Source organism: Sinocyclocheilus rhinocerous, unplaced genomic scaffold, assembly GCF_001515625.1.
Source record: "Sinocyclocheilus rhinocerous isolate Xijiao unplaced genomic scaffold, SAMN03320098_v1.1 scaffold395, whole genome shotgun sequence".
Lineage (NCBI taxonomy): Eukaryota > Metazoa > Chordata > Actinopteri > Cypriniformes > Cyprinidae > Sinocyclocheilus > Sinocyclocheilus rhinocerous.
This window is the reverse complement of record NW_015660890.1, coordinates 1,515,216-1,538,421: the sequence shown is the minus strand read 5'-3', so window position 1 is coordinate 1,538,421 and position 23,206 is coordinate 1,515,216. Positions and strand designations below refer to the sequence as shown.

Here is a 23,206-nt window from a genome sequence, read left to right as displayed (position 1 = left end):
CTGGGGCTGGATTAAAAAAAAAGTTCTTAACGTAATTAGGCGTTAAGAAATAAATGTCTGTGTGTTTGTTTTTTGGTCAGCAAAACTGTTCATTTACCAACATTCTTCAAAATGTCTCTTTATGTGTGTGTGTGTGTGTGTGTTTCAGAAGAAAAGAAGTCATACAGGTTTGGAGCTACATGAGGGTGAGTAAACGATGAAATTATTTTTCATTTCAAGTTAAGAATTTTATTCTTCACAATGTTTTGAGAATCCAGAACATAATAATGGCTTATATAGTATGATATGGAGCTCATACTCACGGAGGAATACAACTTCAATTTTATTCAGAGCCCAAACTGAGTAAAATATGCAATTTGGCGCAGTTTCTGATATTTGTATGGCCAAAAAGCAAAATGAAATGCTGATAGATTATAATGTAAATCACTGAGATCTGTATAGCTGACTAATTACATAAAATGCATACAAATATCAAGTTGTAACTCTGTATCTCTCAATAATACGTCTTTTTAAGATGTTATTTAAATGATCAAAGCTATGTAGTTTTTATTGTGGGGTTAAAACATATAATGCATGATGTATGATACTTAATACTAAGATTTTAACATGATTTTTCTAAACGATGTGTGGATAATCAAATAAACCTGAGTTCATCTTAAAATATTACTAACGATATAGAAGTAATGTTTACTTCATAAAAATAATCAAAAAGACACATGTACCATTACCTGAAGGGGGAATTATATTTTACTTGCTAAAAAGTATAACCTAGAATCAGATGACACAAGGCATGTAGTAGATTCTGTGCAATAGTTTTTTTGCTGATGATTATTATTTTAAGGCCTTAGAGATTTGTGTAACAAATATGATACAGTAGGCTTTATATGGTTAGGAGCTCGACTGAAACTTTGGTTATGAATGAAATACGAGACAATATATTCAGTTTATGAAAAAGGGGTTTATTGTGTTTTCCCACACCCCTAGAGTTATATATAAAAAGTAACATGTTAGATTAAGAAATGTTTTTTAAGAATACAGGGATTAAAAACATAAATACATAAACAGTATGTTTCTGGAAAAATACAGTATGTATGAAACATAGAAAGATACGTTAGGGTTTTTTGCATAGCATAATAACGACTGCATTGCTTCTGGTCTCAGTGGTAATAAAGTCAGCCTGCACTGAGTAAGGCACAAAAAGATCTCTCTCTAAAGCGGTCCGTCTCAACAATGCCATTAAGTTTCAGAAATATACATTTTGTGATCCAGTGATCATACGTAACCAGTGTTATTGCTGTATAGACAGTCTTTTAGGTCAATGTCAGTAGATCAATCGGTCAGTCTCCCTTTTTTGATGTGTCTGACTCAACATTGGAGCAAGATTCTCGTCGTCTTTCTAATCCAATGGAAACGGGAGGTCAGTTACACAGTGTTACTGGTCAGCATCTGGACGGTCAGAGCTCGTCTGCTTCCTCTGAGCTGAAGCTGCTCCTGCAGCTGCTCCCTTTGGACGCGGCGGGCGATCCGGCGGAGAGGAGCGGGTCAGTCCCGAAGGGCGAGAGAGGGTCGTCCATCAGGATCTCGTCCAGCCGGTGCTCTTCTTTCAAGGCGCTGCAGAAGAAGTCGGTGAAGTGGGAGAGAGGATCGGAGTAGGTGTTGGAGCCGTCGGTCTGTTCTCCGGCGTTCCCCGCAACCATGGCCGCCGGTAAGGGTGTCCGCTGGGTGTATTCCGGGTTGCTCATGTCCTCCTGAGGGTAGATGGGTGGCTGGCCCGGCTGCGGCGGAGCCTGGGTGCTCGGAGGGGCCGGTGTGACCGGCTGGTGCTGCTGCTGTTGTTGCTTTAGGAGATGGGATGAAAGTTCAACAGCTCCCATAGAAGCAGCCATACTGGGCAAACCGTGAGCGCGAGCCTGGATTTCCAATTCCTGTCAATGATAACACACAGGCAAGTGAGTTAAAGATGAACTGACCAAAAAAATTAATAATAATAAAGAACACTCTAATTTGGTCTCTTCCCTTCTTCTTTTTTGCTCTAGGCCTTCATCTGCCCCATAAACACATGAAGGGATGCATTCAACTTCAAAAACTCATTCATCACAATGCTATATTCTGAGGTAACGTCCAGCCAGCAGGGCTTCCCATTAAAACAGGGCAGCTAAACGGTGTGTGACGGGTAATTATTAAATTACCCAGACCTTTGGCCTTAAGTTGCCACCATTGTTTGGCAGAAGCATTCTTAACAGCTCAACATTTCATTGTCATATTTATTGATTTTAGTCCATTTTATAGACTAAAATGGCATCTAATTATAGTTGGTGGAGAAAAAAAATACATCTTTAAAAAAGAAAAATAAAACCAAATATTTCACATATTTTCTACATTTATAATATCTGACATTGTGGCCTTGAGCTGAAACCATCACAAGGGTTTTTAGTGAAAATATTAAATTAAATAAATATTAAATAGACCAAAATTTTTGTCAATTTTACTTTGATTAAAATGTCAACTAATTTTTGTTGACAAAATTAACATCTAAATAATGTTAAAAAAAAATTAAACCAAATATATTTTATACATTTATAAATATCTGATTAGTGTCATATGTATAGAATGCATTTGGGTGGGTTAATTTACCTTATTAAAAAAATAATATTATATTAATATTCTGGATTTTTCAGTAATATAAGGCATCACTGTTTGGTGTTATTTTTTAATACTAATTTATTTTTATATTTTAAAATATACTTTTTATTATCTGGTATTATTTTCGTCTTTATTCATATTATTTGTTTTAAATATAATGAAGATGTGCATGTTTTGACTCGTCTTTGCTATCATTGATGAAATCAAAAAATAATAATAATGAAACCAACACTTTTGTCACTTACATAGTTGATGAGATGAACACTGATTACTAACCTAGTACTCTTGCAAGTGACTACACTAACAGCTATGGCTTCACATTTTTCTCTTTTCATTACTCCCACACATTATCTGTAGCGGAGACAGTTTAAATGAGCTATTGCATTGCCTCTTAACGTGGGTATCTTCAGACACTCAATTGAGGCATTATTAGCATTAGCTTTTGGATAGGGAGCCTCGGGGTAATTACTTTGAGGGCTAATTGCGATGTCTTCACATGTGTGAAGAAGACTCGAACCCGTTCTGCGAATATGTCAATACTGTGGAAATGTAATGCATAAATTCAGATGAGGTGCCCGGCTCTTCAAAGTTATTAGCCCTCATAATCTAATTCTAGGCCCATTCCGCTCCTGACGAAGCTGTAGCTGCTATTTATTAATCAGGTAATTACCTCAGCTCGCCATGTTTAAAAAAAAACATCAGTAGAAGCAGGCCAGGCCACTCAGCTGTCAGGCACATGGGGCACCTTTGTTTTCAATATAACCTGGTTTAGATGGTGATCAAGTGACCAGTTAAACCCACTAGTTACAATTATAAAATATATTTGAGGCCTGGTTTGAGCTGCTATTGTACTGGTACTACTAACTAAACTGTGTTTGTCAATAGAGCGACAGTCATTTGGCTGTTTTAAAACAGCTTTTTTCCAGCGACAAGCTACTTTTCCAAAGAGTATTAAAACATAACACTATATGGCTGCATTTTACCATGTACAAACATTTTTAAGAGCAAGTTTAGGGAATAATTAAATATGGCCTCCTAAATGCTCTTATTTAATGGTGCAAAGCCATTCATTGTTGAGAATCACTATTTTTGTAATTAAATGATTTACTGGTCAAATAAACAGCTCACCAGTTCATTTTTCATTCATTTTAGTCAGCTTTACCTGGACTAAAATGGCATCTAAGTTTAGTTGGTGAAAATAACATTTACTTCTTAAAAAAGAAAAAAAAAAAGTGTTTTACATATTTTATAAATGTATAACATCTGAACCAACCATTACAAGTTTTTTTTTTTTGGCAAAAATATTCCTAAATTTGCCAACATTTCTTCTTATTAAAATGGAAAGTAATTCTAACTTTACTCACTCATTAAATAAATGACTCGCCAATTCATTTTTGCCCTTTTGTCTTTCTTTTTTGCAGGGAAATATTTAGTTAAATGCTGCTATTTCTGTCACTGTTTTTGACTCAGTTATATAATTTATTTTTCTTTAGAAGTGTTTATTATAAAATTAAGGTTAATTTAATTGTCAGCCCAATTTAGATCCATTTGTAGAATTCAATTGTTTCATCTGCTAGTTTATGAAGATGCTATTGTCTTTAAAAGCTTCAGTGTAGTTGTTCTACTTTTTTTAAATGTAAGCTAGTCTTTTTTCAGCATTTTTGTGTTACATCCTCGTCGCTCACTCCTACAACCATCTTTTTCTGCCGTCTCTCATGTCTACATCTCATTCTCGCTCTCTCTCATGGCCACATTCCCCTCGTTCTCTTGTTCTCTTTGTCTCTTTACCTGGATTCGTAGCAGGAGTCTTCTGTTGGCCTGTTCTAGTTTCTTCTGTCGGCTCTCTAGATCACGGGCGTGCTGCTGCTCTTTCTGCAGCCACTTAATGTATTCCACCGAGGCCTTGAGGATCGTCCCTTTGTTCCAGCGCATATCACTGCCAGAAAAACGTAAAAGATAACCTTTCTCAACACCGCCTTTGCATCAGCAGAACTTTCATACACAGAGAAAAGCCTCACAAGGGTCTCCTTTTTTTCCCAGGACTTAGAAACTGTGATTTACATGGCCAATTATTCATTCTCGGACATTACCTTGCCTTTGAATGGGGAATTTTAATGGAATAGTTAAGTACGTCTGCAGATAGTCCATTCTACGGCCCCTTGTACGGTAAAGTTAATCCCCGAGCAAAAATAGGTGTCGGAAGAGGTGGAAAAAAATTGGACTTCGGAAGCCGAAGTAAAGTGCAGTCATTCCCGATACCATTACTTTTTAAAAGGAGGAAAGTGTCGTGAAATTGTCTCTTTTTTTGGAATAAGATGTTGGCCTGATCGCAGCTAATAATCTCCTTTATCTTGTGTTAATGGCAAGGTGACAGCACTAGCCTTCCATTTAAATATGATAAAAAGTTCAATTAAGCCGGGGCAATGGACTCGCCGTCTGCACTGTACTTCATCTCTGGGTTCAGTTGTGCTTAAACTTTAGTTCAAATGCTCTATACTTTGCCTTGAACCTCATTTTCATCATTCAGATGGGAGTCTGTTCGCACTGTAGGTATTTCCTTGAGAAATGAGCACTGTACTGTCATTTTCTCTCTACTTCAGTGTCATTTTGCCCTGTCTTCATGAGTCTATCTCAGACGTGATTGTTTTTTTTCTTTTCTCAGACTTTTAGAGTTCAGCTCGACTGTTATTGAGTGAATCCAGGAACATTTTGACTTACGGGTCGTTTGACCTCGGTATCAGCGTTCCGAGCTCCTTGATCCTGTAGTTGATGTTGTATCGCCGTCGTCTTTCAACTGGCAATTATGAGAACAAAGTATGTCATACACCACAAACCTAATATTAATATTAAATATAAATGATTAATAAATAATGCATACTTTATTAAAGCATGAATTGGTGTATTATTAAATATAAATAAATTAAATATATAACCCTCATATTTTGTTGAGAATGACTTGACTGTCTTAAAAAATAAATAAAAAAATTAAGTTATTCTTCTCAGAATATTAAAGAATATTTTCTCTGACCTAGTCAGAATCCGACTGACAAATTTAATTGAATATTTATTGTATCACAAAGCAACCAAGCATTTTTCAGGGACTGAAAAGCAGCTTTGCTTCATTTTGGATTCAATCTGATCCCCATTAAAGCACACAACAAAAAATACAATAAAATAATCAAAACAGACAGTTTTTGTTCACAATAGTTTTTTTGGGAAATTTAGGAAAAGTATCAACCTTGTTCTTAAAGGGACAGTTCACCCAAAAATTTAAATTCTATTGTCGTTATCTAAATAGAAGATATTTTGAAAAATGTTGGTAACCAAACAGTTGAATGTAGCCATTGACTCCCATAGTATGGAAACAAAATACAATGGAAGTGAATGGCTACGGTCAGCTGTTTGGTTACTAACATTCTTCATAAAATCATCTTGTTTTGTGTTCAACAGAAGAAAGAAACTCATACATGTTTGGAACGACATGAGGGTGAGTAAATCATAACAGAATTTAAATTTTTGGGTGAACGAGCCCTAATTTTAATTATTTTGGAAGCATTTACAGGGCAATTTTTTTAAGTGTATAGAATCCTTACTTAGATTGTGGTTGTTTTTTTTCTGTCTTTCTTTGGCGAGGACTCTGGTGTCATGTTCTGTAAGAGAAGAAATATGGGAAGGTTATTGCAGAAACTCATAAGTTTATATCCAAAGGTAAGTTGAACACCATGCTGATGCAAAGTGTGTCTTTAAAGAAAGCCGTCAGATTAGTAATGTCATTAGTTTTGGCAACTTCCTCAAGATTCCTGACCCCTGCCTAACAGTCACAAAACAACACTAACCTCTGTTGAACCCATCACATGCAGCCACGCATCAATACAAGCCCTCTTTTTGTGTGTGAATAAGCTGTTTTCATTCACCCCAGACTCGTCAACACCAGATCTCTGTCTTAATGTAGAAAAGCTGTGTATCTTCTTTTAATCCTTCCTGACCTTACCATTAACCAATCTGCTGGCATCCCGGAGCGGGTGAGAGGAGGAAGGCCAAATGCTTCTGCATTCATATTCACATTCTTCCAAATTATATAATTGGGAGCAGTGATTGGATTTCTCAATTCATTTCTGCTGATTCAATAAGGTCATTTGTGCCGCGTGTAACCAAACAAGAGCGTCGTGCAGCACGCTTCTGTTAAAAAGACAGTAATGCACTTATTTTCCTGCCGGAGTGAAGAGTTCTCCAGGCATCCTTTCTATTTCCTGAATCAATTAGCTTTACTTGATGCATGACATTCATAAGAAAAAAAGGCGCCCACAAAGGAGGCATTGTGTCGTGTCTATCATGCTAAGAATACATGCTACCATATTCTGCTCACTGAAGCACTTATAATGAAGAATGAGAGCAACACAATGGTGAGCTAAACACTGAGCGCGCTGACTCTTAAAATAAGACAGCTGGATAATAACATGAAACATACAGGCTTGTGTTTGGCTTTCAAAGCCCGGGCCTTTTGGAATAACACACGTGGAATGAGCCCGTCTGGGTTAGCTTTGCTAGATCTATTTACAGTATGCTCTTGATTTTATTTATTTTTTTGCTCGCTCCTGAATTTCCAGAATGAAAGACTATATTGTGTTGTTTTGTTTTTAATATTCTTGCCTACATAAACCTTTAAAAGACATTATATTTGTGTAAATTACATTTACGTGAATGCATTTGGCATACTTTTTATGTAGTGGATTTAGCTTTTTTTTTTTTTTCATATTTTCATATTGACTTTAATTATATATCATCAAATAGTGATAGTAATAGTAGTATTGCAATATATTTTATATTTATTATGAAAACATTTATTATTGTATAATATTATAACATACAATAATGTGAAATAATAATTTGAAATAAAAAAGAAAAATAACAAAGTATGCCAAATGCATAAATGTAAATACACTACAATTTTGAGACCGCTAATTCATCTGGTAAAATAAGTACTAAAATGCTATTTATAATTTTTGTAATACAGTTATACAATAATGCAATACTATATGTGACCCTGGACCACAAAACCAGTCTTAAGTCGCTGGGGTATATTTTTAGCAATAGCCAAAAAAAACATTGTATGGGTCAAAATTATTGATTTTTCTTTTATGCCAAAAATCATTAGGATGTTAAATAAAGATCATGTTCCATGAAGATATTTTGTAAATTTCCTACCGAAAATATATCAAAACTTAATTTTTGATTAGTAATATGCATTGCTAAGAACTTCATCTGGACAACTTTAAAGGCGATTTTCTCAATATTTTGATTTTTTTGCACCCTCAGATTCCAGATTTTCAAATAGTTGTATCTCAGCCAGATCATAAAAAGTGATATGTCATATCATAACAAACCATACATCAATGGAAAGCTTATTTATTCAGCTTTCAGATGATGCATAAATCTCAATTTCAAAAAATTGACCCTTATGACTGGTTTTGTGGTCCAGGGTCACATATAGTTTTTATAATACTTTTAAAAATTTTATAAAATACATAATTATATAATATATGAGTGAACATCAAAGATCACACAACAGAAGTGCGCGCGCGCTCTCTCTCTCTCTTCCTACCGTTAAGTAACTTGAGCATTGTACTGAATGTTTAATATTATATTCATTGCATACATATACTTCGTAGTAGACATCCTTAACTCCTTTCTGCTGTCTGTTGTTCTGTTGTCGGTGTTTCATTGTCTGAATATGGCGCTTATCACATGCTGTGTGGTATCGGCGTTTGGTATCGGGGCATTTTAACGAGTACGAGTACAGGAGACCAGTATCGGGCCCGTGCATCCCTAATATAGACTTTGATATAATTATTGATATTCTGCATATATGTTGGCTATGATCATGGTTTCTTTTTCCAACAATTTCATTTTAAATTGATTGTAAGGTGTAACTTTGCATTTTTATAAGTACATATTATATAATATGGATAAAATATAATAAAAATAAGCAATGTGATCAGTTTAAATCCCAATAAATACATTATACATATTTTATTTTTGTGGACTTAATCTTATGACCTTGTCAATGCTATCACAAGATGAGCAACAGAAAATTAACTGTCTCAAAACTGCAGTGACATCTTTGTGGTTTAGAGACCCTTAATTGATTTCTCTTTAATGTGAAAGTAAACTGCTCTTGTAAATGTTTCTTTCTGAAATGCCTTTGCTAACAGCACAGGTCCTGCTCGGACAGGCGTCTGTGCCCTTCTGTGCTCCGTACCTGTGACTTCCATTTTAACTGAGAGCTTTGTGGGCAATGAGGGTGTCAGTCCACCGTGAGGGGAAGTCATACCTTGGTCACCGCCGTACACCTCCAGCATGCTGTTGTTCAGGGACACCTTCAGAGGAAAGAGAGAGAAAGTAAGTCTAGATTTACACACAGACATTAAATCCTCACCTTGTGTAGTTCTCCTGCATGTACGTGATCTTTTATCCAGTCTATTTTGCTCCATGTGTAATACGTTTGGTGTTTTGGTACATGCATTTCTGTATATTAAGAGTAAAAACCTAAAACACCAGACATTATCTGTTCAACAGGCTTAGACTTCAACTTATTATACACTGATTTTGAGGAATAAAACGTGTTGATTACAGCTGGGAGTGCTTAATTTTTCCAAATGAAAGCATAATCAAATGTAAAACTTAAGATTATTGGAGTACACTTTACTAGAAATGACAGCTTTTCTACTTCAAAATTTCACATATAAATCAATGCTGTTTCTTTGTAATTGACATTTACTAGCAATTTCTGAGTAAAAAAAAAAAATTGTTTCCATTTTTTATGCAGATTCAGTATAAGTTTGAAATGAGCAGAGAAAATCAGCAAAAAGATGCAGCACTTCAAGAGACAAAAGAGGGCGCTGTGGAGCAAGTGATTTTTTTATTTATTTTTTGCTAAACAATAAACAAGTGTTATTTTAGTAGAACTGAGATATTATTATAGTTTGTATTACTTTTGAATTAGTTATGATTTAGATTTTCTATTTTCATTTAAATTTTAGTAAAAGTTTTAGTAATTTTTTTGTGGTTTTGTAGTTTTTATTTATTTATTTAATATCTATATAGTTTTAAACATTTCAGTTATTTTAGTACAAGTTTAAATTTAAGTTAAATTTTTTAAAATATATAATACGTATATATTAAGTTAAAGTTTATTATATTTTTATAGTATTATTATTACTACTGTTATTAACTATATATTATTATTACTATTATTAATTATTATTATTATTATTATTAACTATAATAAGCCTGAATTGAGTTTCTTTTTTTTTCTTCTTCCCTGACTACCAATCCCACAAAAGCCAGAGCTGTGGAAAGCCAATTTCTGTCAGCGTTATGGATGAAAAAGCGACGTGTACAGGATTAAAGAGGATGGTCAGAGCGTTACAGGAAGACAGAGGTGGCAGGCGTTATAGTGTTTCCTCCGCACATATACGCTCTCCATTATCTCAGTGGGGGAAAGAGCTCGCTTATCAACATGAAAGATTGCCACGGCCCCTTGACTGTTCGCATCGTAATCGCTTCAATCCATTCCCATCATGTTAGCAGATATGTTGACACGGGGAAGCGGCTTGTTGTGTCGTGCTGTATGACTAATTAGAACGAATTGATCCGTTTAAGCATGCTATCATTTCTGAACAAGTCCACTGGGAGAGAAGATATTAGCTCAATCCGATGCTTGACTGCTTTCTCGGATACAAAACGCTCGCTTGCTCGTTCTCTCTCTCTATCTGCCTTATTCGTTCCCGTCATGCTCTTTATTTTGCTCAATAGTATCACATACCTCTCTAGTGAGTTCAGGTGTTGCTGTAATCACGACTCAAGAGATGCTTTGTCCCTCCACAGACGTCAGTATGACCTTAACAATTTCATTCTGGTCTCACACATACTTGGGCCACTTGTGTGCGCACATGCTTACCTAAAGCTTTTCTCCTTCTGTTTTGGAGGAGTGATCACTCATTAACATAGTCGGGCTCTTCTAAGACATTACCTCTCTGCATGCCGACATCATTACCAGACTAATCTGTATTGTTCCACTGTTTAAAGCCTGAGATTTAAGTCTGTTCCTCTTTGACTCTCAGCTGGACTCAGTGTGACCTCACGCAAAGACAAACCCCTTTTTACAAGCATACCAAAGACCAGCACGTGTTTGTGTTATTAATGTGTTTAATTCCTTATATATGAATGTAGCTTACATTTTGGATTCAGACATGTTTTAGTCATCTAAATATGTGTATATTTATGTACTTAAATGTCCCTGATTTTGGCATTTTCATTTCATGTTAACACTTTACTGAAGGTTTATATGCTGCATTAAAAATCTATTTTTTATAGTTGTATTATAGTTTTTATAGTTATTATACTTTTTCTAACACTTTATAAATGTTTTATAAATAATATAAAATTACGTAATATAATCTAGTATATAATTATTGATATTATTCTACAAATATTCAAATAATTATACTTGTAACTCCTTATGATTTCATACAAAGTACATCTTTCAGTGGTCATCAAGACTAAAATTATTTTAGTGATAAAATATTATTTATTTATTTGTAATAATATAGAACTTAATATTCTAGAATTTATATTTTAAAATTATAGAATTTAATACTACTATTTTACTTTGAGTTAACAACTAATTACTATATATATATAGTTTTGTCAAGTAAATATATATATTTACTTAATATTTTGACTTTTAGTACTATACAATTTTGATATTTTTTAATTTTACATTTCAAAATAAATGTAAAATTTGTATATTAATATTCTAGAATTATTCTAGATATATTAGATACAGATATCTTATTCTAGAATATTGTACAACTTAATGTTCTACTTTGAGTTAATAACTCATAACTATGTTTTGTATGATTTTTTTTTTATATATATATTTTGACTTTAGTTCAGTAACATTTGGACAGTGATTAACAGAAATTAATTACAATTCCCTCCATACTTTTTACACCCCTATACACAGGTCATTATTAAAAACACGCGACGTAACAGTTCAACACAGTGAAGAGATGAACTTGACTTATACTTACATTATTTTGCATTATGATGCCTGGCTCCATACAATCCAAACCCCCATCTTTGAACCCGGTTTCAAGGCTAAAAAGATCATCAATAACTTCATCCATTGGAAACTAAAAGAAAACATTGATTATAGCGCACTCTTTGTCCTCCGTCAACAGTGGTTGAATTTGTCAATCTGAGATGTTTGTTTGCTTGTTTTGAGTTTCATTTTCACTATCATCAGTCATTGTGTCAATGCAGAGTAAAAGTGTGAATAAAACCGGGCCACTAATCCAATAACAGACGATTCATCATCTCAGAAAGACGACTGCGATGAAGAAGCACCTCTTATCAGAGCAGCTGACCCATCCTTTCATTGTCAACGTGATCAGAGCTGAATGTTTGAAGTTATTGATGAGTAAACACACACACAGACTGTGACACACAGGTAGATGAGATCACAGGAAGTACTCACCTCGCTGTCGTGATTGTTGGCCAGCGTGAGCAGGGTGACGGGGCTTCCTGGCGTGCTGCTGTCGCTCACGGGTGGCATGTGTCCATTACGCATGACTGGCACCGTTCCCAGGGCCTGGCCCGGGTGAGGATGGCCGACCAAGTGGGCCTGGCTAGCAAGCTTGCTGCCCAAAGTCAGGTACTGCTTGACCTGCTGGGCCTGAGTCTGGTGGAGGTGGTACTTGGAGTTTTCCAGGTGATTTTGAACCTTCAAAAAGAAGAGAAAAAATTGCATTTTTCTATAAATGATGTCTTTATGCGCAAGTGTCTTTCATATCACTTTTTTTCCCAACATCTGTGCAACCAAAACCAGCAAGAAAAAGGCAGTTTATTCAGCTTATTTATGCATATAACAAACCCAACATCTAATTTTAAGCGCATTACTAAAAAAGAATGTTGGTAACCAAAAAGTTGACAGTAGCCACTGACTTCCATAGTATTTTTCCCCCCATACTATGGAAGTCAGTGGGTACCGTCAACTGTTTGGTTACAAACATTCTTAAAAATATCTTCTTTCATGTTCAACAGTTGAAAGAAACTCATACAGGTTCAGAACAACTTAAAGGTGAGTAATGATGACAGAATTTTCCTTTTTGGATGAATTATCCCAGTAAAATCCAACATCAGCCAAAAAAAATACACAATATGCAGGACAGTTGACCCAAAAATCATCATTTACTCACCCACATGTTGTCCTGTACGACTGTGGAACACAAAAGAAGATATTCTTTTTTTGTCTATTCAATGAAAGTCAATGGGCGCCAATATTGTTTTTGGACCCCATTGAGTTCCATTATATGAACTGAAAATCTTCAAAATGTCTTCTTTTGTGTCCTGCACAAGAACGGAAATCCTACAGGCTTGGAATGACATGAGAATGAGTAAATAATGACAGCATGTGAACTACCCTTTAACCAAGCACCAAAACGGCCCTCGTCTTGCGCAAGTCAAAGCACAACATAACAAGTCCTTACGTTGGAAACTCGAGCTCCGTCTCTCATCTTGTAGAAACTACAGTCAGTTAAATGTGGCATTCTCAATCCCTGTACGTCCACTAAAGTAGGATCCCAAGCTGTGGAGAGGAAACCGAGTGCCTGTCCCCTCTTGTCCCTGTCCGGTCTTTATAAGCAAGCAGGAGGATCTCAGTGACCTAATTAGCACTAAGGCCAGGCCTTTTCTTTTTATTGCAGGTCGTAGTAATCACCTCAAGCAGAGATATTACTGATCTGACAGGTTTGATCACCACAGGGCCGAGGTCTTTCGCCTATATCACTAATTCGCTGGGACCGCCCAGTTCTGTTTGCGTGAAGCGGCCAATCCCAGACTTCCCCCTTCTGCCACTTCTGCTTCAGGGGGTCCGAGACAAATACTGCTTGTTCTGTGCGGTTTCCAAATGACCCAGGGGCCCATCTCTGGATCAGTCTCACTAGACAACATTGTCTTGTATCTGTTCTCAAAAACTAACTGTCGTGAACCCGGTCGCTCCTCTAATTTTAGTCTATAAGATATCGTAAAGCTAAATATAGGAGGGAATCATTCATTCAGGGTGACGGAGGCGACCTCTAGTAGTCATTATTATGTTGTCTATGCTCACAAAAGCACAACTGTTGAGTTACTTTTATGGCGCTCGGGAGTATTTTCAGAAAAATCCAAAAATGAACTTTTACTGACCGCTGACCTAAAAACACTCAATTGTGTGAACTAAAGTTATGTTTAATTTGATCAAAATGGCTGTTTGCTCTAACAAAATAGGCGTTTATTACTCACGCTCGTTGAATTAGAAACATTTATTGGACTGCAGACTGTATCGCCCTTCAATGGAAATCTTAAATGGAAAATATTATCCCATACGCACCAAAATAGTTATTTAAGCCCTTGAAGGATGAATCCGAAGACCAAATTGGATCTTCTATGCCCTTCTGACTGCGCATTCAACAGTTCAGCGGAGGTCTGTCTCTGTTTATCAGCCATTGCAAAGCTCTTTTCATTACGCACACTGGATTTGGCTTCAAAAAAGACCTAAGAAGTGTAACTTCTCTCTTATCCCAGGCAAAGGTGAAAGAAGCCATTGTGTGTCTGAGGGCTCATCTCTGCCATGTGGAAGGGAAGGGTTATCCTGGTTGTGTTAGAGGGCCACGTCCTTGACTCGCATCTCCCCTGTCTGTTGTGAACGCAGGATATATGACTATTAACTAATTACAGCCTGTAATGTGATTGAAGTTGAAGTGATTTTGATCACAAATGCAGTGTAGACAATGAAAGCACTGTGTGAAGATGCATTAGACACCATACTTAGACACTCTAGAAGGTTCATTTACTAAACATTCAGCCTGCAGATTATGAGCTGATTTTACATTAACACGTCGTTGATATATTTTTCACTGTAGGCTTTCCAGCACCCCCTAGTGTAAATGAGATTTGCTAGTTTATAAACCTGTTGTTTTCCACTTTTAATAATGTTTATATATAATAATGTTTTTAATAATGTTACTTAAGTGTATTCATTCAAATAACTTTAAATGTGTGTGTGTGTGTATATATATATATAGATAGATATATAGATGAGCCCATTTAGATAAGAACAGCACATAATAGCAATATATTAAATTTATAATTGTATTTTATATTATATTATTCAAAGGCACAAAAAGCAATGATGCAATGACAGAGACAAGCAATGACCGTATGGAAATACATAAAACTAACAAACAATTTCTTCACCTTTTGCAGATGGTCACACAAATCAATTTTAAATTAATATATATATATATATATTAAAAATCCTTTACCTTAATTTGGACTGTAAGTGTGCATCTTGATTAGAAAACCTGTAAGTGTGTCTTGAATGGCGAGGTATAATCTATTGTGCTTGTGTTGATGTTGCATAATTTTGTTTCAGGATTAGTCAAGTTCTGGTTTCACTTCAGAAAAATCTGCGTTTTGAAACACTGGGGAGGGGAATGATTTTTACCGGCTGTACAAATTATGGACAAAACCTTTTCCTGGCCAAAAGGTCAGGTGCTATATTAAGTTGGAAAGAGAAGTTAAATCATTGCAATATAAACTTTTAGGATCTGTTTTTACTCTGACAGATGGGAGTCAGAGCTGTTCTTTTTTTTTACTTGTTTTGTTTCTGAAGAAATCAGTTGTGCTATACTGAATATTCCTCCTTAGCATCAATGCTGTTAGACCACAAAAGTTTCTGAGGGGAAGAGAAAGTAAAACACACACACACACACATTCACTAAAAGAGCAGAATCACATTCACATCAAGTATTGTTCCTTTACCTTAAAAAACAGGTTTAAGTTTGTGAATTTATCATTTTATGCTGTCTTCTTGCTATTTTGATGTATGTTACAGCAGCAATAAACATATTTGGACAATTTAATCAGACTCAAAAATGCAAACCATCAAAGTATCATTAATTTTAAATATAGCTTTCTTGTATTTTAGATATTTATATTTTTATATTTATTATTAAAATATTACATGCAATATGTTTATAATATTTTCTAAAATTAAATTTTTCTCAATAATAATTTTAAACATATAGCTCTAGCATCATATTGACACATGTGACACTTTTTATTATATTATTTTAAAGACATTTTGTTTTGATTTTTATTTGTGAGAGTAACTAAATACTTTTTAGCCAGTTCACATTTGTAGTCATTCTATGGCTTTTTAAAACTTGTCATTTACAAGATAACCTTCTACAAAATATTACAGATATTTATTAATATTTAACATTTTTGCTAGAATCATATGGAAATCTTAAATGGAAAATATTATCCCATACGCACCGAAATAGTTATTTAAGCCCTTGAAGGATGAATCCGAAGACCAAATTGGATCTTCTATGCCCTTCTGACTGCATATTCAACAGTTCAGCGGAGGTCTGTCTCTGTTTATCAGCCATTGCAAAGCTCTTTTCATTACGCACACTGGATTTGGCTTCAAAAAAGACCTAAGAAGTGTAACTTCTCTCTTATCCCAGGCAAAGGTGAAAGAAGCCATTGTGTGTCTGAGGGCTCATCTCTGCCATGTGGAAGGGAAGGGTTATCCTGGTTGTGTTAGAGGGCCACGTCCTTGACTCGCATCTCCCCTGTCTGTTGTGAACGCAGGATATATGACTATTAACTAATTACAGCCTGTAATGTGATTGAAGTTGAAGTGATTTTGATCACAAATGCAGTGTAGACAATGAAAGCACTGTGTGAAGATGCATTAGACACCATACTTAGACACTCTAGAAGGTTCATTTACTAAACATTCAGCCTGCAGATTATGAGCTGATTTTACATTAACACGTCGTTGATATATTTTTCACTGTAGGCTTTCCAGCACCCCCTAGTGTAAATGAGATTTGCTAGTTTATAAACCTGTTGTTTTCCACTTTTAATAATGTTTATATATAATAATGTTTTTAATAATGTTACTTAAGTGTATTCATTCAAATAACTTTAAATGTGTGTGTGTGTGTGTATATATATATATAGATAGATATATAGATGAGCCCATTTAGATAAGAACAGCACATAATAGCAATATATTAAATTTATAATTGTATTTTATATTATATTATTCAAAGGCACAAAAAGCAATGATGCAATGACAGAGACAAGCAATGACCGTATGGAAATACATAAAACTAACAAACAATTTCTTCACCTTTTGCAGATGGTCACACAAATCAATTTTAAATTAATATATATATATATATATTAAAAATCCTTTACCTTAATTTGGACTGTAAGTGTGCATCTTGATTAGAAAACCTGTAAGTGTGTCTTGAATGGCGAGGTATAATCTATTGTGCTTGTGTTGATGTTGCATAATTTTGTTTCAGGATTAGTCAAGTTCTGGTTTCACTTCAGAAAAATCTGCGTTTTGAAACACTGGGGAGGGGAATGATTTTTACCGGCTGTACAAATTATGGACAAAACCTTTTCCTGGCCAAAAGGTCAGGTGCTATATTAAGTTGGAAAGAGAAGTTAAATCATTGCAATATAAACTTTTAGGATCTGTTTTTACTCTGACAGATGGGAGTCAGAGCTGTTCTTTTTTTTTACTTGTTTTGTTTCTGAAGAAATCAGTTGTGCTATACTGAATATTCCTCCTTAGCATCAATGCTGTTAGACCACAAAAGTTTCTGAGGGGAAGAGAAAGTAAAACACACACACACACACATTCACTAAAAGAGCAGAATCACATTCACATCAAGTATTGTTCCTTTACCTTAAAAAACAGGTTTAAGTTTGTGAATTTATCATTTTATGCTGTCTTCTTGCTATTTTGATGTATGTTACAGCAGCAATAAACATATTTGGACAATTTAATCAGACTCAAAAATGCAAACCATCAAAGTATCATTAATTTTAAATATAGCTTTCTTGTATTTTAGATATTTATATTTTTATATTTATTATTAAAATATTACATGCAATATGTTTATAATATTTTCTAAAATTAAATTTTTCTCAATAATAATTTTAAACATATAGCTCTAGCATCATATTGACACATGTGACACTTTTTATTATATTATTTTAAAGACATTTTGTTTTGATTTTTATTTGTGAGAGTAACTAAATACTTTTTAGCCAGTTCACATTTGTAGTCATTCTATGGCTTTTTAAAACTTGTCATTTACAAGATAACCTTCTACAAAATATTACAGATATTTATTAATATTTAACATTTTTGCTAGAATCATAAGTATTCAAATAGAATCATATTTGATTATACCATCTTTGTCCATTTAACAAGGAACCAGCCTAAATATATATATAATAGATAACTACATTTATGCATTAAACAAAAAAAGTGTGCATTCAAGGTATAGATTTTATAAGTGTGTATTCATTGGGAATCAAACCCATGACCTTGAGTGCCATACTGTACTCTACAAGTTGAGCAACAGGAAGTAATCTCTCCAAAAAAACTATTTCACAGATTCAGAGTAACTAAAGTTCAACCTGAACTCACAAAGGTTTTCATTAAACCACAATAAGCAGGTTTCAAAACCATTTCCAAGCTTGTTTTTTTTTCATTAACAATTACACTCAAGACACACAAGCAGTATTTGAAAAACTCTCATCCCAATTTCTCTCTTTTGCAGCTACATACCGGCAGCAGTTGAATCTCAGTGAAAGAGATGACTTTAACCACACAGCAGCGGCTCATGGTCCAAAAGAAGGCTTTCAGGTATCACGCAAGCAACATGCAAAAACGGCCTGCAGTCTTGCCCTTAAACCACAACCCAAGAGGAGTTGGAATCACTCGGTCCAGTGTGAATGCAACCCGGCTGGGAAAGCAGAAGGATAACTAAGCATGTGTGTGTGTGGCTTTCCTGAGCTGTGTGTGCATTAACCATGGCCTGGAGAGGAAGGCATGACACATCAGCTTTCTCAGCTCTCCAGCTTCCTCTGTATGGGATCGTTCCTGCTCTAGTGGTCAGCCAAAGGCCTGACGGAGGCAGAATTTCAGGTGCTAGAGACTGAGCGTTTTGTTCTTGGTGCTTCCTGTCTGACCATCTTTACAGCCTTACTCAGCACATTCCCCTGAGAGGTTATCTCTTTAGCACACACGATGTACATTTAAATTAATCAAACGAAACACAAGTGTGGACACACTTGCTTGCATGTGCACTCGTAAGTAGTGTAGTGCACACACGTTCACTACACCAAGTACACTCAAGGCCAAAGAAGTGCATAGTGCTGCTTGCTGAAGCCTCTTGGGTTAAAATTACTGAGCAAAGCTTGGCTGAAGCACATTGTTTTGACTGTTTTTCATTCAATTTTGTCTTCCAGGGCCATTTTTTTTATATTGATTTTTTTTTTCAAATACATTTTTAGTAGTGTCAGTGTTTTTGAGGTGAGGCAGATGAGGAAGCCTATTTCCGCCTCAAAGTAAAAATAAATAAATCAAATAAAAATAACAAGAAATAATCAAATTGTGAATTACAGTCACATTGCGAGATTTAAATTGGTAATTGACCCTTCGCAAAACCCCGCCCTCATTAGTTACTGTTGCTATGTCCGACAAACAATACCACTCTCACAGTACACATCATTTTCGCAAGCAATGAAAAATTGCGAAGCAAAGAGGAAACTGACAACGCGCCGACAGACAAGACAGAGCAGTTTACTTCTGGTATAAAACAAGTATATTTTTGTCATTTTTTAAGAAATTCAAACAATAAATACCGTTTTGTGACTCTGTCATGACAGATCGCTGTATTGCCTCAGTTCAAGCGTCAGTTCAAGTCTTTTCATATTTACTTAAAGCACGAAATAAACATGAATGAACATCAGAACGTATTTTATTTCAAGCGCAGAAAGACATCAGTACACACCATTTTTCAAGTGCACCGAAGTTAATCTACTCTCCTGTCTGATTTGTTTGTTGGACAGATTCGTCGTTATGATTGGTCAGATCGCCTGTCAATCAAGTTCTTTGCGAAGGGTCAATTTTGAGAAATTAAGTTGCAATTGCGAGATAAAATATGCACTTTTGAGATATTATTGAGTCATATTATGAGATATAAAGTTGAAATTTTAAGCATTAATTAGTACTTGTGTGATATAAATTTGCAGTTATGCGATATGGAATCATTGTGAGATTAAAAGTCACAATTAAACAATATGAAGTCATAATTACAAGAAATAAATTTGCAATTGTAATATACATTTGCAGTTGTGAGATATGGAGTCATTATGATACCGTATCATTGTGAGATTAAAAAGTTGCGATTTTAAGAAAATTATTAGCAATTGTGAGATATGGAGATATGAGATTTAAAGTCGCAATATTTGCCAAATAGAGAAACTAAATCTAAATTGGGAGTTATGGAGTCATATTGTGAGATTAAAGTAACAATTTGGAAATATAAAGTTGCAATTATTAGAAATTAAGTAGCAAATGGGAGATATCAAGTCACATTGCAAAATATAAAGCCACAATTGAGCTATAAATAGTTGCAATTACGAAAAATGTCACAATTTTTTACTTGTGCTACAATAATATAAATTAATCCGAAAAATCAAGAACGGTATAAAACTAGTGTCTCAAATGCTGTAGATGGTTTGAACTCTTCTTGAAATCAAGAAGATGCTTTGGAAAGTGTAGAAATCATTGCAGAGCTCTAAAGTAGACAGGACATGTGTATCAGCATCCTTTTGTTGCCTTGTTTCCTGTGTTAAAGGATATGCTGAGGAAAGTTTCTAGTAATGGACCAGAGTGCCTTTGAACCTGTGTGTGTGTGTGTGTGTGTGTGTGTTTGCCAGTGTTTCTGTATGTGTTTGTATATTTACTCCTTACTGAAATTCCTGGTTGGCCATTTTTCCATGTTTTTCTCTGGGCCCGGTCTGAAATCTCACCTTTGTTAGTTCCACATACAGTATGTATAAAACATGAGCTACTTCCTGTAAGAGTTGGGCCGCTTCTGAGACAAGACTTCAAAGTCCAGCTCACACATCTGAGAGCTGTTTTATCCAAGTAGAAAAGGAATGCATAATAACCAGAAGACTTTAATGATTCATATATAAATTAAATATTACACTCATTTTGTGCCAAACTGTCCTCCCTGAGCTCAGTGCTGCAATCCGGTTTATCAACAAAAAGAAATATAGTATGTGAAAGATGTCCAAAATTTATACATGAAATTCACCTGGATTCTCTTTCATTGAGGATACAGTGACCTCAAAACTGTAAGCAGTCAAGCCGCTCTGAAAATTAAGATTACTTATTTTTATTTTATTTGGTTTGTTAAATAATTAATAAAAGAATCATGAAAAAAAGAATTGTGGTTTTTACAAAAATATTAAGCAAACACTGACTTTGATAATAATGAGAAGAAATGTTTCTTAAGCAGCAAATCAGCATATTAGAATGGTTTCTGAAGGATCATGTGACACTGAAGACTGGAGTAATGATGCTGAAAAATTCACGTTTGCATCAAAGGAATAAATCACATTTTTAAAATTATTAAAATAGAAAACACTTATCTTAAATTGTAATATTTAACAATATTACTGTATTTTTAATCAAAAGCAGCCTTGGTGAGCATAAGTGACTTCTTTCAAAAATATTCAAAATATATTGATCTTAAACCTTTAAACAATTGTTACCAAATGCAATGATATTCCTACATTTTTAAGCAAGACTTGCATGTCCAAATATTCAATGAATGGTCTACAGGCACACTTTTGAATATAAAACTCTTGTAAGCATCTTTACAAGACCCAACATACTTGAGACAGGTAGCGTCTGGCAGAAAAAAATTAAAATATTACTTGTTGGCAGTGTTACACAAACAGCTAGGCTGCTAATAGGTTTGTGCATTTACGAGAGGGATGAATAGAAATTTGGTTCCCCCAGAAAAGATGTAATTACGCCTAATGTGATTTCAATATTACTGTATTTTTAATCAAAAGCAGCCTTGGTGAGCATAAGTGACTTCTTTCAAAAATATTCAAAATATATTGATCTTAAACCTTTAAACAATTGTTACCAAATGCAATGATATTCCTACATTTTTAAGCAAGACTTGCATGTCCAAATATTCAATGAATGGTCTACAGGCACACTTTTGAATATAAAACTCTGTTGTAAGCATCTTTACAAGACCCAACATACTTGAGACAGGTAGCGTCTGGCAGAAAAAAAATTAAAATATTACTTGTTGGCAGTGTTACACAAACAGCTAGGCTGCTAATAGGTTTGTGCATTTACGAGAGGGATGAATAGAAATTTGGTTCCCCCAGAAAAGATGTAATTACGCCTAATGTGATTTTCGGTTTAAATCAATTAGCCTCTACTCCTTCAGGGACGACAAGGCAAACTGTTCACAGGCACACCTGAGAGGAATTCACTGTACCCCGTCCCATTCAGACCCACCGTCCCTGTGCGCGGGCAGATTTAATTGCAGACCCAATACAAACGGCGACTCTAAAACACATTTGTTGCTGTTACTAATACAAGCTATCCGCTTCAAATAACGCACTGAAAAGTAGCCGTAGTAAATCTGATCAATCAACTGCTTTCATTAGGAAATTTATCCTCAATGGTTGGGGGCCGAGCCACTTTTCAGACGCATCTAACCGTATCCCATGATCTTCTAACTCGACCCCCCACTTTGCACTGATCCCCTTAAAAACACAAAATGACCAAACCGAATCATATGACTTCCCTCCACACGCCAGACTCACAAAAAGGACCCAGCACTCTCAGAGCAAGGGCTTATGGGTAAGCTGTGCTTTTGAAAGGCCTTCTTTATCTGGGTTTGGGCTAATCACTGGGTTGAATCACCTAAATGGATTTGCCTGCACTGTTACTTTTTGGCTGTGGAGAGTTGTGTTATAACGACAGATCGTAAGTTAATTTCAGGTTTTATCACAGGGAAAATGGAGCGCTTGAGGATATTTCTGATGTACACAAACACAGCGAACAGATAGAAAGCAATATAAGCATTAAAGGGTTAGTTCACCCAAAAATGAAAATTCTGTCATTAATTACTCGTGTTGTTCGAAACCCGGTGGTAGTTACCTTGCTGTCTATGGGAGGGTCAGAGAGCCCTCATATTTCATCAAAAATATCTTAAATCGTGTTCCGAAGATGAACGAAAGTCGTACGGGTTTCGAACAACACGAGGGTGAGTAATTAATGACAGAATTTTAATTTTTGGGTGAACTAACCCTTTAATGAATGTATATAAATGTACACTACTTTTCAAAATTTGGGGTTAGTATGTACAGAAAGCAATACTTTTATTCATTAAGGATGCATTACATTGATCAAAAGTGACAGTAAATGCTGTTCTTCTGAACTTTATATTAATCAAAGAATCCTGAAAAAGTTTCACAGTTTCCATAAAAATATGAAGCAGCACAACTGTTTTCAACAGTGATGGTAAGAATATTTCGTGAGCAGTAAATCAGCATATTAGAATGATTTCTGAAGGATCGCGTGACACTGAAGACT

At 35.1% G+C, this 23,206-nt stretch overlaps 1 protein-coding gene across 4 annotated transcripts in view; it reads right to left on the bottom strand.

Moving 5' to 3' along the window:
* Window positions 1-1,016: 1,016 nt before the first annotated feature.
* The window catches only part of LOC107725982 (transcription factor EC-like), a 51,676-nt gene continuing 29,486 nt past the window's right edge, over window positions 1,017-23,206 (bottom strand). For 2 of the 4 annotated variants that reach the window (XM_016535419.1, XM_016535422.1), the window contains 7 exons: window positions 12,185-12,430; window positions 11,739-11,840; window positions 8,975-9,020; window positions 6,237-6,293; window positions 5,362-5,437; window positions 4,432-4,579; window positions 1,017-1,925 (listed from right to left, as the gene is read on the bottom strand). In XM_016535419.1, the coding sequence (XP_016390905.1) occupies window positions 1,455-1,925; window positions 4,432-4,579; window positions 5,362-5,437; window positions 6,237-6,293; window positions 8,975-9,020; window positions 11,739-11,840; window positions 12,185-12,430 (1,146 nt within the window). In that variant the 3' untranslated portion in view covers window positions 1,017-1,454. Of the gene's footprint in view, window positions 1,926-4,431; window positions 4,580-5,361; window positions 5,438-6,236; window positions 6,294-8,974; window positions 9,021-11,738; window positions 11,841-12,184; window positions 12,431-13,196; window positions 13,426-18,352; window positions 18,521-23,206 lie in introns of those variants that run through there. The other 2 variants (XM_016535421.1, XM_016535420.1) reach the window with 2 other exon arrangements.